The sequence below is a fragment of the Erythrolamprus reginae genome, chromosome 2 (assembly GCF_031021105.1).
Source record: "Erythrolamprus reginae isolate rEryReg1 chromosome 2, rEryReg1.hap1, whole genome shotgun sequence".
Taxonomy (NCBI): domain Eukaryota; kingdom Metazoa; phylum Chordata; class Lepidosauria; order Squamata; family Dipsadidae; genus Erythrolamprus; species Erythrolamprus reginae.
Window position 1 is genome coordinate 227170606 of NC_091951.1, and position 15827 is coordinate 227186432.

A 15827-nucleotide genomic window follows, 5' to 3' on the forward strand; every position below is an offset into this window, starting at 1 on the left:
CTGTGATTCTACATCATATCCACAACAGATGATTCCTTACTCAAATCTGCATAGCCAGTGGACCATCTATTGATGCCTTTTAAAAATTATTGCATGTTGTGTGAATACAGCATGCAGACTAGGTTCTTTCCAGCCAAAACAAATCAGAGAACAAAGCCATAAGCCACTCCACATGCCTTTCCTATTTTTTCAATTAATTCTGCTAGAATATACCCCATATTGAAACAGCACGATTACGGGTATACGATTAACTTGCCAGAATGGGAAAAAATTTGGGTAAACAATTATAAAATAACACTTTCAATTCCATATAAAGAGAACATATACAAAATGTTCTACAGATGGCATCTACCCCCAGCTCGCCTTTCCAAAATGTATCCAAAACTTTCCCCCACCTGTTGGAAGTGCCGGGAAAAACCAGGCACTTACTATCATATGTGGTGGACATGTTCAGTAGTCAGACAATTTTGGAGGAAAATCCAAAATATGATTGAAGAAATTATAAAAAAGGAAATAAAAATAAGACCAGAACTCTTCCTACTAGGGATATTCAGACAATACTTCTCAAAACATGATAGACACTTAATATTACATATCACAACAGCGGCTAGAATTATGTATGCCCAACTATGGAAAGAGGAGCTCCCCCCCACAATTTACAGTGTGATGAATAAAATATATCAAGTGGTTGAAATGACGAAGCTGACCTTACAAGACAGGGACATGGAAGACTTCCATAAAAGCTGGGACAGGTGGTATATCTGGGTTGCCCCCCAAAAAATAATAAATTAAATTAATTAATTAATTAGAACCAAATTATAACTTATGTAATTTAAAATTAGGAACCTCAACACCAAATTCAAAAGTAACAAAATTAACTACAATTTATACACATTAGGATAAAATAGCACCATTATACCATTGAAGGATATATATATGAATGTTAAAATGCTATGAGGAATGGCAAATGTATATATGCAATTGATGTATAATAAAGTAATAAAAGGACTAGACGTAAGCTGCATATTAAATGTACTACTCTTAGAGTAGGTTGAATGTAAACAACGGTATCAAATGTAATTGATAAAGCAGAGTGCTTTATTTCTCCTTTTTTCATTTGATTTCACACCTTTTTCTTTTCTTCTATTCTTTTTCTTTCTTCTAATGTAACTGTGTGTACGTTGTATTGTACTATATGTACTATATTTGTGTGATTTTATTGTAAATATTTAATAAACTTTGTTTAAAAAAGAAAGAAAGAAACAGCACGATTAATTCTAAACAAACAACAAATGATGGGTAACTTGCTAGCCACACTCCAGAGCAGAAAACTAATGAGCATGAGAATGCACATTTATGCTAAGCTTTATGGCTGAGCATAACATGTAACCGAATCAGTGTTAATTACATGCAGAACATTAGACTCAACACGTTAAAAATTAATTGAAAAGCAGGCTCAGGATGGAGCTATTTAGAGCAGAAAAGGGCATTTGGACTATTTTTTTGTTTCCTTTCACCCAAAATCATTTTCCTTTTCCCAAACTGTCTACTTATGGGAATCTAGCCATTTATTTACTCCTGTTATGCTTGTTCCTGATAGCAAGAGAAAAGGGAAGGTGTTGGTATTGTTTTCCCCCCCACAAAGTGCCTGTACATTAAGCAGCAAACATCAGTAATTACTTTTCTTATGGACATAATTTAATATCTAAAAAAGACTACACCAGTCAGAGTCCTAAATTGCTTAATTTGTTGATCAGATTGCACACAAGGCAACATAATACCTTTGATTCACTATGTTTTTTCCAAATGCAAAACTAGATTTCTCATGAATTTATTAAACTATCCAGTAATCAGGTAGGATAGGAATACTTACTATTTGTAATGTCTGAGTATTTAGTAGAACAATAGGAAATTCGATAATTTCATGTGTAAATTCAGGGTGATTTTTTTCTTCGCAAGTTGCTTCAAAGTCAATAACACAGATATAATCGTAGTAGTCTTCTGCATTTGGAGGCTGCTTGTGCATTAATTTTTCTTTCTTATAGTAATTTTTCAGCCTCTTCTTCAATACGTCTTTTACTCCTCTGTTTAAAAAAAAATAGTGCTTATTTCTAGGATATTTTAGTATACTGTTGAGTTAGAACAGAAATGTAGTATCTCCTAATCCACTTGGACATTCTGTCTCCATGAAAATGCCAGGCTTGTTTTTAATAACTTCCTCCAACAGAAATTACAAGAATTACCTACTCTGATCTCTTGCACCAAACTAGCCTCAAAAGGAAGTTTCTCGTACTCTGCAATTCTCCAATGAGAAAGGGATAAAACATGAACATTTGACAGGATTATAAAATTCCCTGTGCTTTTAAGAAATTTAAAGGATTATTTTTAGACAAAATATATTCCAGTTTTTACTTAAGTTGTTTGCAAGGACATGAACAGTTATTTCTGCTCAAACAAGTAATCCTTTCATTTACATTTCAGATGAGTTAAATGGTCTCCAGGACAGAGAAGAGAAAGAACACTTTCATGTACACTATAATAAAACATATACAGTGATCCCTTGCCACTTTGCGGTTCACTGTTTGTGGCTTCAGCGCATCGCGGGTTTTTATAAAATATTTAAAAAATATATACAATAGCAGTTTTCCTCAGAGAGGCTCCCCACCTTTCCGGTTCCCCCGACCCCCCGCTTGGAGCCAAAGGTTTATCAGAGCAGTCCCATTGCGATTCCGGTCGCAGCAGATGGGCGGGCAGGGTGGGAGGCTGTCACCATCTTCTCCCCCAGCCGGCAGGGAGTACCAGCAAGAACCAAGCCCGACGGTGGCAGCCAAGTTTAGAAACTCAGGGGGCTGCTTTGGTGGGTCCCCAGGGGAGGGTAAAGGCCCCGCCCCTGCCAAATGTCTCTCTGCAAAACAGGTAAGGCAGCAATTGTGCAGAGCCTTCTTCCCTCCTCCCTCCTTTGCTGGGCGGCCCTGCTTTACTTGCGCGTTCTGCGCTCCCCTCACCTGCTCTGAAGTGGACCCCGCCCTCTGGCGTGTCTCTCTCTCACCACCACCACCAATCTCTTCCCCTTCTCTCCTGGTTTAAGGCACAGGTAAAAAGGAGCACTGGGCGAGGGGTGGGCGGTGTTTTTTCACGTTATGTTTATGTTGTAAATATACGACCAGAATATCTTCGAGACCGCCTTCTGCCACACGAATCCCAGCGGCCGGTTAGGTCCCACAGAGTTGGCCTTCTCCAGGTCCCGTCGATTAAAAAATGTCGGCTGGTGGGACCCAGGGGAAGAGCCTTCTCTGTGGCGGCACTGACCCTCTGGAACCAGCTCCCCCCCAGAGAGTTGCCTTTCGTAAACTCCTTAAAACCCACCTCTGCCGTCAGGCATGAGGGAACTGAGATATCTCCCCTTGCCTATGTAGTTTTATGTATGGTATGTTTGTGTGTATGCTTTTTAAATAATGGGTTTTTACACTTTTAATATTAGATTTGTTATTTTAGACTTTTAATATTAGATTTGTTACTGCATATTGTTTTATTAATGCTGTGAGGGGCGGCATTCAAATCTAATAAATAATAATAATAATAGTATCCCTACTTCATGGTTTTTTGTTTATTGCGGGTGGTCCTGGAATGTAACACCTGCGATGAATGAGGGATCGCTGTATAAAAAATATTGTGATGTTATTACAATAACTGACATAGGAAGCTATTTTCTAGAATGTCAACCACAGCTCCACCTAATCCCAGTAATGTCAATTGTAGTTGAGAGGGAATTCTAGGTGGCCAATCAAGTGTTTCTTTCAATTCTACCAGAAAATGCCAAGAATCACACCAGCGTTAATTTGTATGTGAAGTCTACATTCTATCACTAAACTACCACCAGTTGCAAAGTATTTTTAAAATCTCCTTGTTCCAACTTTAATTTAGGTAAGCAATTTATTCATTGCATCAGTCCAAATGGATCCTTAGAACGATGCCAAATTATTAAAACTAAATATTGTACTGTATGTACATATATAACAACAAAATGAATATAGGCCTGTCTCCAAACATCATCTAGAAAAGTCAGGTCTTTATTAGCCTTTGAGAGGCCATTAGGGGAGGGGCCTTCCTTGCCTAGGAGTCAGGCTGTTAGGAAGACTGACATTGCCTCAGGGAATGTTTGCTATTGGAACCCCTATTATCACAGCTCTCAATGAAGAAGAAACTCTTCTACTTCTTAGGTTTCCTTTTTTCCTCACATAAGATCTTCTAATTTAATTTTTTCAATTCAATTTTCACTGAATTCTTGAATTTTTTTTCTATCAGACAAGCTTTTCCAAAAGTTCACCTGCAGCCTCTTCTACGTTCCCCTTTAACAGAAGTCATGGAGAGGTATATAATGTTACAATGCAAATTCTAGCATCACAACTTTGAGCAAGATTTCATATATTGAAACATCTGCTTAATGACTCTGCAGTAATGATAATCACTGCATAGTTATTATGTACAGAATTTTTTCCTTCTACAAATAATAAAAGCATCTCAGAAGAGAGATCTACACCAGGCGACTTAATTTATTCTGCCTTTACATATGTAGTAAGAAACACATCAGAAAATGTATGCACTCACACACCTGGTATCAAGTCTGAATTCAGCAAGTTTAGCTCTCAGCTCTTCTCTATTCATTCTATTGATATAACCATTTGCCAGAGAAATCTCTTTGTAGATTGGATCGCTGAAATCACTTGAATTAGATTTTTTATTATTTTCTTCTTGAAAATCAAATTTGCAGCACTGCTTACTCTGACAGAAAGTCTGTATGAGGAAAAAAAGTTGTAATAGTTATCGCTGTCTTTACCTTCAAAAGTTTGAATAATAATCTTATTCAATATTATCTAGAAACAATGACTTTGGATAATTGTCGAAAGGCAGGAATGATCATAGTATCATATTGAAAGAGTCCTCACATATACTGAGAGGTGTAATTTATTCACTTCTAACATACAGCTTTTGATATGCATTCTTTTAAAGAAAGCTCACATAACAATTAGGATAACATTGTTACCCAAATTGTTATGTGAGCCTAATCTCGTTTATGGCCCATCCTTTAGTCAAATTTCCTACTTGGTCATCAACATGGCACCATGTAGATGAGCATAATTCCCACTGTTTAGCAAATTTAGCAACATTTCAAAACAGGCCCAAATGCAATACTATTTTCTTTCAAATTTTAGAATTGGGAATAACATACAATAGGCATCTGTTTCAATTGCCACATTCCTTCTTTACATTATTTTTTACAGGTTCTTAGAAACATAGAAGACTGACGGAAGAAAAAGACCTCAGGATCCATCTAGTCTGCCCTTATACTATTTTTTGTTTTTTATCTTAGGATGGATATATGTTTATCCCAGGCATGTTTAAATTCAGTTACTGTGGATTTATCAACCACGTCTGCTGGAAGTTTGTTCCAAGGATCTACTACTCTTTCAGTAAAATAATATTCAGTAAAATAATATTTTCTCATATTGCTTTTGATCTTTCCCCCAACTATCTTCAGATTGTGTCCCCTTGTTCTTGTGTTCACTTTCCTATTAAAAACATTTCCCTCCGCATAAGACTGTAAAGCACTGTGAAGAAATATGTAAGTCTAAATGCTATTGCTATTTCCCACTTCATGGCCCATGCACCTGGAATTAGGATTACAACTGGGATTGCCAGGGCTGCAATTGCCGAGTAGTGTGTCACTAAGCAAAAATACATTCCAGTCCTAATAGTGGTAGACTACCTGTAGCACCGTAGCGCTGCAAGATTTCTTGGATATTTCCAGGTAACATGAACAGCTTGCCTCACCATCATTTTTAGTAACAGACCAAGCATGGCATTACCATCTTGTTTGCCCATGCTATTTTTTAAAAAAATCATAAAGACGTAAAACATGATTTTACCTTTTAGTTAGTAACACTACCCAACTCCCCCTTTGAAGTGTCACAAGGTTGGGTTTGTTTTGTTTTAGCATTTATTCATCCTTTGGGCAGTGATCCTGCATTCAGCTTTGGTCACCACAATGTAAAAATGTTGAACAGTGCAGAGAAGAGGAACAAAGGTGATGAGGGGACTGGAGGCTAAAACATATTAAGAACGGTTGGTAGAATTGGGTATGTCTAGCTTAATGAAAAGAAGGACCAGGGGAGACATGATAGCAGTGTTCCAATATCTCAGGAGATGCCACAAAGAAGAAAGAGTCAGGCTATTCTCCAAAGCACCTGAGGATAGAACAAGAAGCAATGGGTGGAAACTAAACAAGGAGAGAAGCAACTAAGGGGGAAATTCCTGACAGAACAAATAATCCATGGAACAGCTTGCTTTCAGAACCTGTGAATGCTTCAAAATTGGAAGTTTTTAAGAAGATATTGGATAACCATCTGTCTAAAGTAGTGTAGGGTGTCCTGCCTAAGCGGGGGTTTGGACTAGAAGACCTCCAAGGTCCCTTCAAACTGTTATTTTTGTTGTTGTTATTATTATTATCCATCTTTGTTAGATGCAAAACTCAACTGCAAAGATGAAACTCAATGGACAACAATAGCAATAACAACCCTTTATAAGCGCAAGGCTTGTTCAAAAGCCCAAGGACCGCCGGTCTCTCTCTCTCTCTCTCGCAATGGCAAAAAGAGGACTCCTCAGAAGAGACCCTGATTCCCCGGGAAGCGCGAGCGCTCTCCCGCCGCGGCCCGTCAGCTTTCAGTCTTTCGCGCCTCCTCCGGCGAGGGAGGAGCTCTGAGCCCTTCGACCGATGACGAAAGGAGCCTTCCAGCCAGGGGTGGTTGGTTCTCTGGGCGCCAAGCGGCTAGCCTGATGGCAAAGCTGCGCAGGCGCGAAGGGACACTCACCGAGGCCTCGCGGGCTTCCGCGTTCTCCTCCCCGGTGCGGTCTCGCCGCGGCATGTTCTCCTTCTGCGCCTCCATTTGGCAGCGGGGATGCCTCGCTCTCTTGTCTTCTTCGGGCTTCTGCCGAGGGGAGGGGGGAGAGAGGAGGGAAGGCGCCAACACCCCCGCCTTTTTTCCCCCCAGACAAAACACCGCACCGGATTGGGTGACGTCAGGACGCCCCTCGCGCTCCCTCAATGGTGGATCAGAGGCGGGGCGGAGAATGGGAACGCCCTCCCGCAAAGGATAGGGCGGCAAGATAACGTGACGTCAGAGCCCGGCGGAAAATAACGAACGTGGCTCGTTCTTAGATCGTCGCTCTGGGAACCGAGCGGAAGGCGCGGCCTCTTTCAGGCGTTTCCTTCAGTTAATTGCGCGGAAAGGGGCAGGTCGGTCTTTGTTCGCTGCTTTCCAAAGTCCCTGTCAGGAACCGCGGGGACTCCCGGGAGGCGGACAGCCAATTCCGCTGCGAACGTGGCAAAATCAGTTTCTTGTTAAAGCGACGCTTAGAGAAGGATTAAAAAAATAATCCAGAATTTTATTTCTCAGTCTTGACCTCTCGAGTGATCGCACTGGGGATTAACCCTGCTGTTCTGTTCGGGTCTGTGAGACCCGAAATCAAGGTTTGAGACCCTGTAAAAAAATTTCCCTGCATATCTGAAACTTGAAATTTCATGACTTTTCATCATTTCAGGGGTTCTCTCTATGAGAATTTTTTTTGGGGGGTGGGAGGTTTCTTTCTTGCTGAAAAAAAAAACTCCCTAATGTTATGTTCCCGGGTCACCCTGACCCGGACCGAAAACTCTTCATTTGCAGTGCTTATGTTTGGTCTTTTTGAAAGCTTTTTTCACTTGGAAAGTAGTCTGAACATTTCTTCACACAATGGAATGAAAATTGAACTGAAAAAATTAATCCTTATTGGTTTATTTTGCCCATAAATGTGCCTCCCCCCCCGTTTTTGTGAAAGTTTTTTCAATTTATGGATAGTTTTGCTTGCAAAATGCAGTCTATTTTACTGGAGTTGGTGTGGGAATGGTACCTTGAACATTTCTGAATATAAGAAAAATATAAAGGAACTGAAAAAAATGATTCTTATTGTTTTTTTAACATCAGAAATAAGGCCTCCCCCCCCCCCCTGGCTGCTTGCAACAATTTTCACTTTTTATTTTTTTATGCTCCAAATCCGAAATATTCTTTAAAATCTTACGCATTCATTTACTCAATTTAACAATGCTGATCATCAAAAAAATATTTGTGGGGGTGGGGGAAAAAATTTTTTCTTGGCAAAAAAAAAGTCACATTTACTCTGTTCGGGTCATATAGACCCGGATCAAAATGATTTTTTTTAGGTACTTGAATTTGGTCTTTTTGAAAACTTTTTCCACTGGAAAACTAGTTTGAACATTTATGAACATAATGATATGAAAATTGAACTGGAAAAATTGAGACTTATATTTTTATTTTGATCAAAAAGCCCCTCCCCCCATCCTTTTTGAATTTCGTGTCAATTTATATTTTTTAAGGCTACAAATCCCTAAGGAATTTTCCCCCAAAAGGTTTGATATACTAAATTGAACAATCCTGAACATAAGAAAAATATAAATGAACTGAAAAAAATGACTCTTATTGGTTTATTGTTTTATACTCAAGTATAAGCCTACTCGAGTATAAGCCTATTTGAGTATAAGCATGGGGGCCCATTTATGAGCAAAATAAACCAATAAGGATCATTTTTTCAGTTTAATTTTCATATCATTATGTTCAGAAAGGTTCAAGCTACCAATCCCACACCAAAATAGAATAGTAAAATAGAATGCATTTTGCAGGCAAAATTATCAATAAACTCAAAAGTTTTGATATACTAAATTGAACAATCCTAAACATAAGAAAAATAGAAATGAACTGAAAAAAAATGATTCTTATTGGTTTATTTTTGAATATAAGACCATATCATTTTATACTCGAGTATAAGCCTACTCGAGTATAAGCCTATTTGAGTATAAGCATGGGGGCCCATTTATGAGCAAAATAAACCAATAAGGATTAATTTTCTCAGTTCAATTTTCATATCATTGTGTGCAGAAATGTTCAAGCTACCAATCCCACACCAACTTTAGTAAAATAGAATGGATTTTGCAAGCAAAACTATCCATAAATTGAAAAAACTTTCACAAAAACGGGGGGGAGGCACATTTATGTGCAAAATAAACCAATAAGGATTAATTTTTTCAGTTCAATTTTCATTCCATTGTGTGCAGAAATGTTCAAACATGTTTCCAGGTGAAAAAAGCTTTCAAAAAGACCAAACATAAGCACTGCAAATGAAGAGTTTTCGGTCCGGGTCAGGGTGACCCGGGAACATAACATTAGGAACTTTTTTCGAACAGAACAGCAGGGTTAAGGGCACAATGGCTGGTCTCTGTCTGAAAACGTTACGGGAAAGCTAAGGCAATATCCGGCTGCGGCACTATATTCCTTATTAGGAAATGAGAGCATTTGGAAGGTCGCTAGTTAGGAATCAAATTGTAATTAAGACTTTTTCTCTTTCAATATTTACTACATAGATATAAATATATATTTTTCCACTTTTTTCTTCATTATTGATATATTACTGATACACCCAATAATATATCAATATACCTTGTCGTATCTCCTGATAACTTCTGCTCAGGCAGACCTTCCCCTCCACCCTCCCTTATTTATTTAACTTTTTTACTCCTTATACTTTTCTTTTCCTAAATACTTCATACAATCTTAATCCTACTTTTCTACTTACTTTTCTACAAATACCCCTTTTGCTATCCTTACTACCATTTATTATCCTTATAGGTTCTAATTAACATGATAAGATAGATAAATGAATTATTGATACTAATAAGATACAAATGTGAACACTGAATTTTTGCTACAATGTAAGATATATATTTTGAAATACAATACCACGTAATAAATACCCTTACCCCTTTTGAATTTATGTACCCCCCCTCCTCCTCCCCCCACTTACCCTTTGTTAATTAATAAACTTTATTTTTTTAAAAAAGACTTCGGTCCTGGGCAGGCTTGTAGGCAAATACACATAAGGGGATTCGAATGAAATCCGGCGTTGCTATAGGAAAAATGCCATTTATCAGGAATTTTGTGGTTGCAGTCTGGGTAAAAGGCAGAAGTTAGGTTTCTGTTTCTGAATGTCTTGAATTCCTACAATGATATTTACAGCAGAGTGCAAAAAGACGATTTGGTTGCACCACTTTTCTGTTTTGGGGTTTTCTTTATAGTTCTTTTGCTGGTAAGCACTGGGCTAGGGGCCGAAACATTTCCATTTTGGGATGCTATCCTTCCTTGAGGATTTTTCCAGATTGGCTTGTCACCTGGCAACAGATTAAATGATCCCTGTTAACTTTGAAAGATCAGTGGAATTCAAATCAATGTACATGGTAAAAAAAATGTCAGGATAGGTGACTTCTTAAGATTATCAGGTTAAAAAGAAAATTGCTAATTTTACTAATACGATACTGTTTTTATTATAACATGAATAGAAAATGTTTTGAAATGTATTGAAAAAGTATGTATGGAGGGAAAAAAATCCCTCCCAAACTGCTAATTTATAAATATCTTTAACTTCAGTGTGTGAAATTTGGCATTTTGTAGAATGGGAAAACTATAGAATGCTAAAATTGGGAATTCAAAGTATGAAATATTTAATATATTGCACACATTCTAAGGATATGCTATGCAATGCTGAAAGGCAAACCAATGTATAAAATATCTCGCTTCGTGATTGTGATTGTGATGTCAGTGTATGAAAATAGGCATTTTGTAGGATGCTTGGGAAATAGAATGTCAAAAATGGGACATTAAAGTATGAAATGCTTAATATTGTACTCCTTTCCTAAGCATTCTATGCACTGTCAGTTTCTCACACTTTCATGGCTCACATCTCATACTTTGCCTAAATAGTTCTTATCACCCTATATTATTAATTAATTAATTAATTAATTAGGTTTGTATGCTGCCCCTCTCCGTAGACTCGGAGCAGCTCATAATTCCTAAGTGCTATATAAAATATCTAGGAAGAGTATATAACCATGATGGCAAACCTATGGCACATGTGCCCAAAGTGGCACACAGAGCCATGTCAACTGGCACGCATGGTGTCGCCCATTCCTCTTCCGGGATTCCAATGGATACATTTACACCAGACAACTAGTCTACTGGTTATTGGTGTGCCTGTGTGCACAACAATCAACTGGCCTTAACGTGTGGTAGTGCCAGAAACTGGAAGATCAGACCAGCTAATCATCGTGCATGCATGCATGCAAGTAACCAGAAGACTAGCTGGCTGGTATGCATGTGTGCCCTGGGACATCCACTCATTTGCCAGCCAAAAGCGCTGCTTCCAGTCGCTCCCCTGTGCCCGCCTGCCTGCATTGTCACTGCAAGGAAAGGCTCCGAAGGATCCACATGGGCTGTGGCAGGGGGAGGCCAGGGGCAGATGGGAAACTGCCTGTTTTGCTGCCTCCCCTGCAGTGCAGATTCTCACTCCAGGACCTCCCAGCTGCAAAAGTGCTCTCCACCAGAGGAAGCCCCATTCCCAATCCTGTCCCTCAGAAGCCCCCAAATTTCATTTTGTTTTGCTTCGCTTCATTCTCTCCATTGTGTGTTTGCATGAAGATCCAATGCTTTGCTCTAGCCACGAGAGGGGGGAGGGCAGCCCCCTGAATAGCAGCAGCAGAAGAATCCCCCCCTTCTTCATGGGGATGCTAGTCCAGCCACCCATTGGCGGGAAGTGGTTTGCTGTTTTTCCCTCACACCAAGGGAGAACCCAGATCTGCCCCCTCCCCAAATTCAGAGGGCAGTTCCGGTAGCAAGGGGGCTATGAAAGGTGCGCAGGTGGAAAGCAGAAGAGGAGAAGAAGCGAGTGAAAGAGTGAGCAAAGAGGTGGGCTGGGGAAGCCAGGCATTGTTCTCTGGATCAGCCTGCACTGACAAAAGTCTGGAAGCTCAGAATGGCTTTGTTCTGCCAGCTGCTACCAGTCTTCAGTCTGGGAGGTGATCTGCCGTGCATGGTTCCTCTGTGCTCCTCTATTTCTGCTACTGGGGTTGATCCAAAGAACGATACCTGGCTGCCAAGCCCACCTCCTTGCTCACTGCTTCACCTATTCCGGTTTCCACCTGCACCCCACTATTGGAGCTGCCTTCTGGATTTGGGGAGTGGGGAGATCCGGGTTTTCCTACCCCTGGTACAGCTCCCCCTCTCCCCAACCTTCTCCGTCCGTGCATGGGGGGCAGCGAGACAGACAGTTTCCTACCTGCCCCCCCAACAACTCTCCCAAGATCCCCCATGCTTCCATAGCCTGCCACCGCTCTCTGCCCTGCCAACTGCTTCTGCCAATGTCAGGGGTGAGGGAGTGGCAGCTGCAAGAATGGGTGGGCCTGGGCTTTCCTGTCTCCCCACCCGAGAGGACTTCTGCTGTGGCCCCAAGCCTTTGGCAGGGCAGGAGGGAAACCCCAGCCTGCTGTTCCTTCTGCCCCCACCTCTTTGCGCCTGGCGCTGACTATTCTACACTGCCATTTCTCTTGCAGCTGTAGAAACCGCAGGCTGGGGTTTCCCTGCCTCCCTGTCGGCTTCTCCTTCACAAGAGGGCTTCTGTGGCCCCGAGCCTTTGATAGGGAGGGAGGAACCCCAGCCTGTTGTTTCTGCAGCCACCATGGAAATGCCAGCGTGAGAACAGCCACTGCCAAGCACGAGAGTGGGTGAGGGCGGCAGGAACAGTGGGCTGGGGTTTCCCTGTCCAGAGTGCGAGGCTGTCAGGAGGAGGCATGTGGCAGTAGATGGTTCATTATGGCAAAGTTTGGTGCAGGAGGCTTTCCAGGCCCAAAATGAACCAGGCGAGGGCATGTGTGAATGTGCGCGTGTGCAATGCAGGATATATGTGGTGGAGCGTGCGTGTATGCGCAGGTGAGTAGATTGCATTGTGAGTGCTGGCACGCATGCATGCTATTGTATGTGCACACACACACTTATGGCACGCAACCTGAAAAAGGTTTGCCGTGACTGGTATATAATCCATTAAAATAACAGACATTCCATGCTTTGCTTACAAATGTCACACCTTCTACAGATTTCCTAGGCATTCCACTGTTACACAATAACTATAGATAGATTATTTTAGTAATACATATTGTCAGAATAATGACAGTGAATAAATATTACTTAAATAGTTTTTGCATTTGATTTTTAAAATATATTAACATAGCTTACCTGCTTTGAATGTTTCCTTAGAAAAAGATTTATTCTTGCTAGGCCATGACTGTGTGCCTGGATAATAGAAGTTCTTAAAGAAAATATGAGACAACATTTTAAATAAGATTTTAAATAATACATATAATACAAAAAAGTGAGGAGGAGAGTTTAATACAGAATTGAAATACTGCATTATTTATTATTGCATTCTAGGGCACAATTAAATACTAAATCTAACACAGAAAACAAAGGAAGTACTGCTATATATATGCAGTGTATTGTTTGATAATTATCTTGTGCTTTTTCTCCTTTTGACATCTTTAGACTAAAACCGGCTTTTAAATTTGTCAGTTTACAATTACTTCTCAAAGAGTGTCACTTACTTTTGAATGTTTATCAGAAAGTCTGCTTTTGGCTTCAGAGTGGCAGTATAAATACCTGTAGGAAAAGCAGATAGACTTGGTTTCAAAAAGCAATTTACAATTGCTAATGGCTAAGGATTCTAAAGTTAAATAAAAAAGTAGCAAGGAAAGTGGGCAACCCTGATGATTATCATGCTGTAACTCAAATGAATCTGAAATCACTTGATTTGTTATAACTGGCACACTGGGCTGTTGATAATAAGCTTTAATCCATTTAATAAAATTTCACTTATTACTTGCTGAAGAAAATTATTTGGACCATATTTAAAGTGCAGCAAGATCAATTTTATTTTGAGGATGTTAACAATTTTAAGTTCTACAGTATTTTTAAAATAAATCTTAATGAGACAAATTACCGTATATAAGATGTGCACAGTTCCTGGCCAAGAAAGCAATTAATATCCTTGTATCAACATTAATTAATGAAATAGTACAAATTTGTACAGAATCATTGCCAGACTTTAAAATAAATGATTGGAGAATTTGACAGCTTAAATATCTTATGACCTTTCAGCTGGTATAAAAATATTCCCCTGTGGGGGAACAACAATCAAAATGTTCTCATAAGAACCATAATATGTAGTACTTTGTTGTAAATAGTCATTTTTATAGATACCTCTGGAGGTAGGAATTCACCTTGAAAGGCATATAAAGTTTCTTTCCTCCTTTAGGAAACCATCGGATGGATGTATTCACCCCAAATCCAACGTGTCCTTGACCTCCTGAAGAAATCGGCATCTCTGCCTCAATGAAAAATAACAAAATTAACAAAATCTATCCATGCAAAGCTTATTAGGCCTTTTCACCGACTGAATCTAAACTAGAGCAATAGTGAAATACCTTGAAGGGAGTCTTCTTTCATTTGGCCACCTTGAATATAAATATTGTTTGTCACAGTAGCCATGGAAGCAGTACCATATGACCTATTCATAAAACAAGGAAGCCTTGACAAATACATTTCAATCTAGAAACCCAAATCTATATAATTTTTTTCTTTGAATTCTGCTTGGAAGGAAAGCCAGCCAAATTGACACACTATATAAATCCCTCTGAATATTTCCCCTCCTAAAAAGGTGCATCAGAGTGGAGTTTCATGGCAACAGTGCAGTGGAAGAAAGTAGAATTTAATTGAATGGGTAATCTGTCAGCACATTTGCATTTGACTGTGAAGCATCGGTACATAAAGTATATTACATGCAAATATAAAAGAAATATAACCTGATTATAAAAATAACCATGGTCATGTCTCAGCAGTTTCACTTGTCCCATTTCCTTTTTATTTGTTTATCTGACTCTTTAAAAATACTCCTGTCCCTTGGCAGTACGTCAGAGAAATCTTATGTCCCTCCACAAGCAATTAGAAGAGCCCATTTCTCTAAACAACCGAGTGGGAAAGCTTTTTCTTTTGCAGTTCTGTAGGAAGCCACTTGATGCATATTGGGGAGGGAGAGTAGAGGATTTATATGTATAGGGGTCATAGAATCATAGGGCTGGAAAAGACCCTGGAGATCCAGTTCAACATCCTGCCCAAGGCAAGGGCTCTTAAAAAATGGCTGTCCAATCATTTACACTTTCATTTGCCAAATATGCATTTCATTTGACGGTCTTGTTTGTGAGGTGCTAGAAATCCAGTATCACTGACCCCACTGTCTGTAGGATAAATTCAGTGTTTGATGGGTTTACATGGCATTTTACATAATGCTCAGCATATGGCCTCTTATGCAGACATGTAAACATGCATGGTTGTCTGTGATGCTTTAACCCGATACTTAGGCTTATCCTATAGTTCAAACCTAAAACTACTGCCAACAAGCTTTTGTTTTCAATTCTGATTTCTGCCAACCCAAAATAGCATCCACATCTTAAATTCAGACAAGTCGAGTCCAAGGCTTCTGAGCACCATATGGTGTGAGGGATAAGTTAGTAGCTCAATCATACATTAGAATTTTAAGTATTTTGTCTGTCAAGCATATATTATTTAATATATATACATATAAACATGATTTGGATGCATGAAATGAATACAAATAAAAGGGAACATTAGGACAGGTTCAGTAGGCACACTGGTGTGCTTATGCATACTCTTATACTGACTTCTTAGCAGATCAACAGTAGATAGTCTAAGGTTAAAACTTTGGGAGTTTGGAGATGAAACCACAGAGTCAGGTAGCATTGACCACTGTTGCTGAAGTTGTATTTTTTTGCAATTGAGTTTGGAGTGGTTCACTTTACGTTTGTACCTATTGTGTGCTCATGT

At 39.5% G+C, this 15827-nt stretch overlaps 1 protein-coding gene across 1 annotated transcript in view; it reads right to left on the reverse strand.

The window, feature by feature from the left end:
- ERI1 (exoribonuclease 1) overlaps positions 1 to 7132 on the reverse strand; it is a 20687-nt gene extending 13555 nt beyond the window's left edge. Inside the window, exons 1-3 of the mRNA XM_070742136.1 lie at positions 6870 to 7132; positions 4613 to 4794; positions 1874 to 2084 (exon numbers count right to left, since the gene is read on the reverse strand). Of these exons, the coding sequence (XP_070598237.1) occupies positions 1874 to 2084; positions 4613 to 4794; positions 6870 to 6944 (468 nt within the window). The 5' untranslated portion in view covers positions 6945 to 7132. The remainder of the gene's footprint in view (positions 1 to 1873; positions 2085 to 4612; positions 4795 to 6869) is intronic.
- Between the last annotated feature and the right edge of the window lie 8695 nt (positions 7133 to 15827).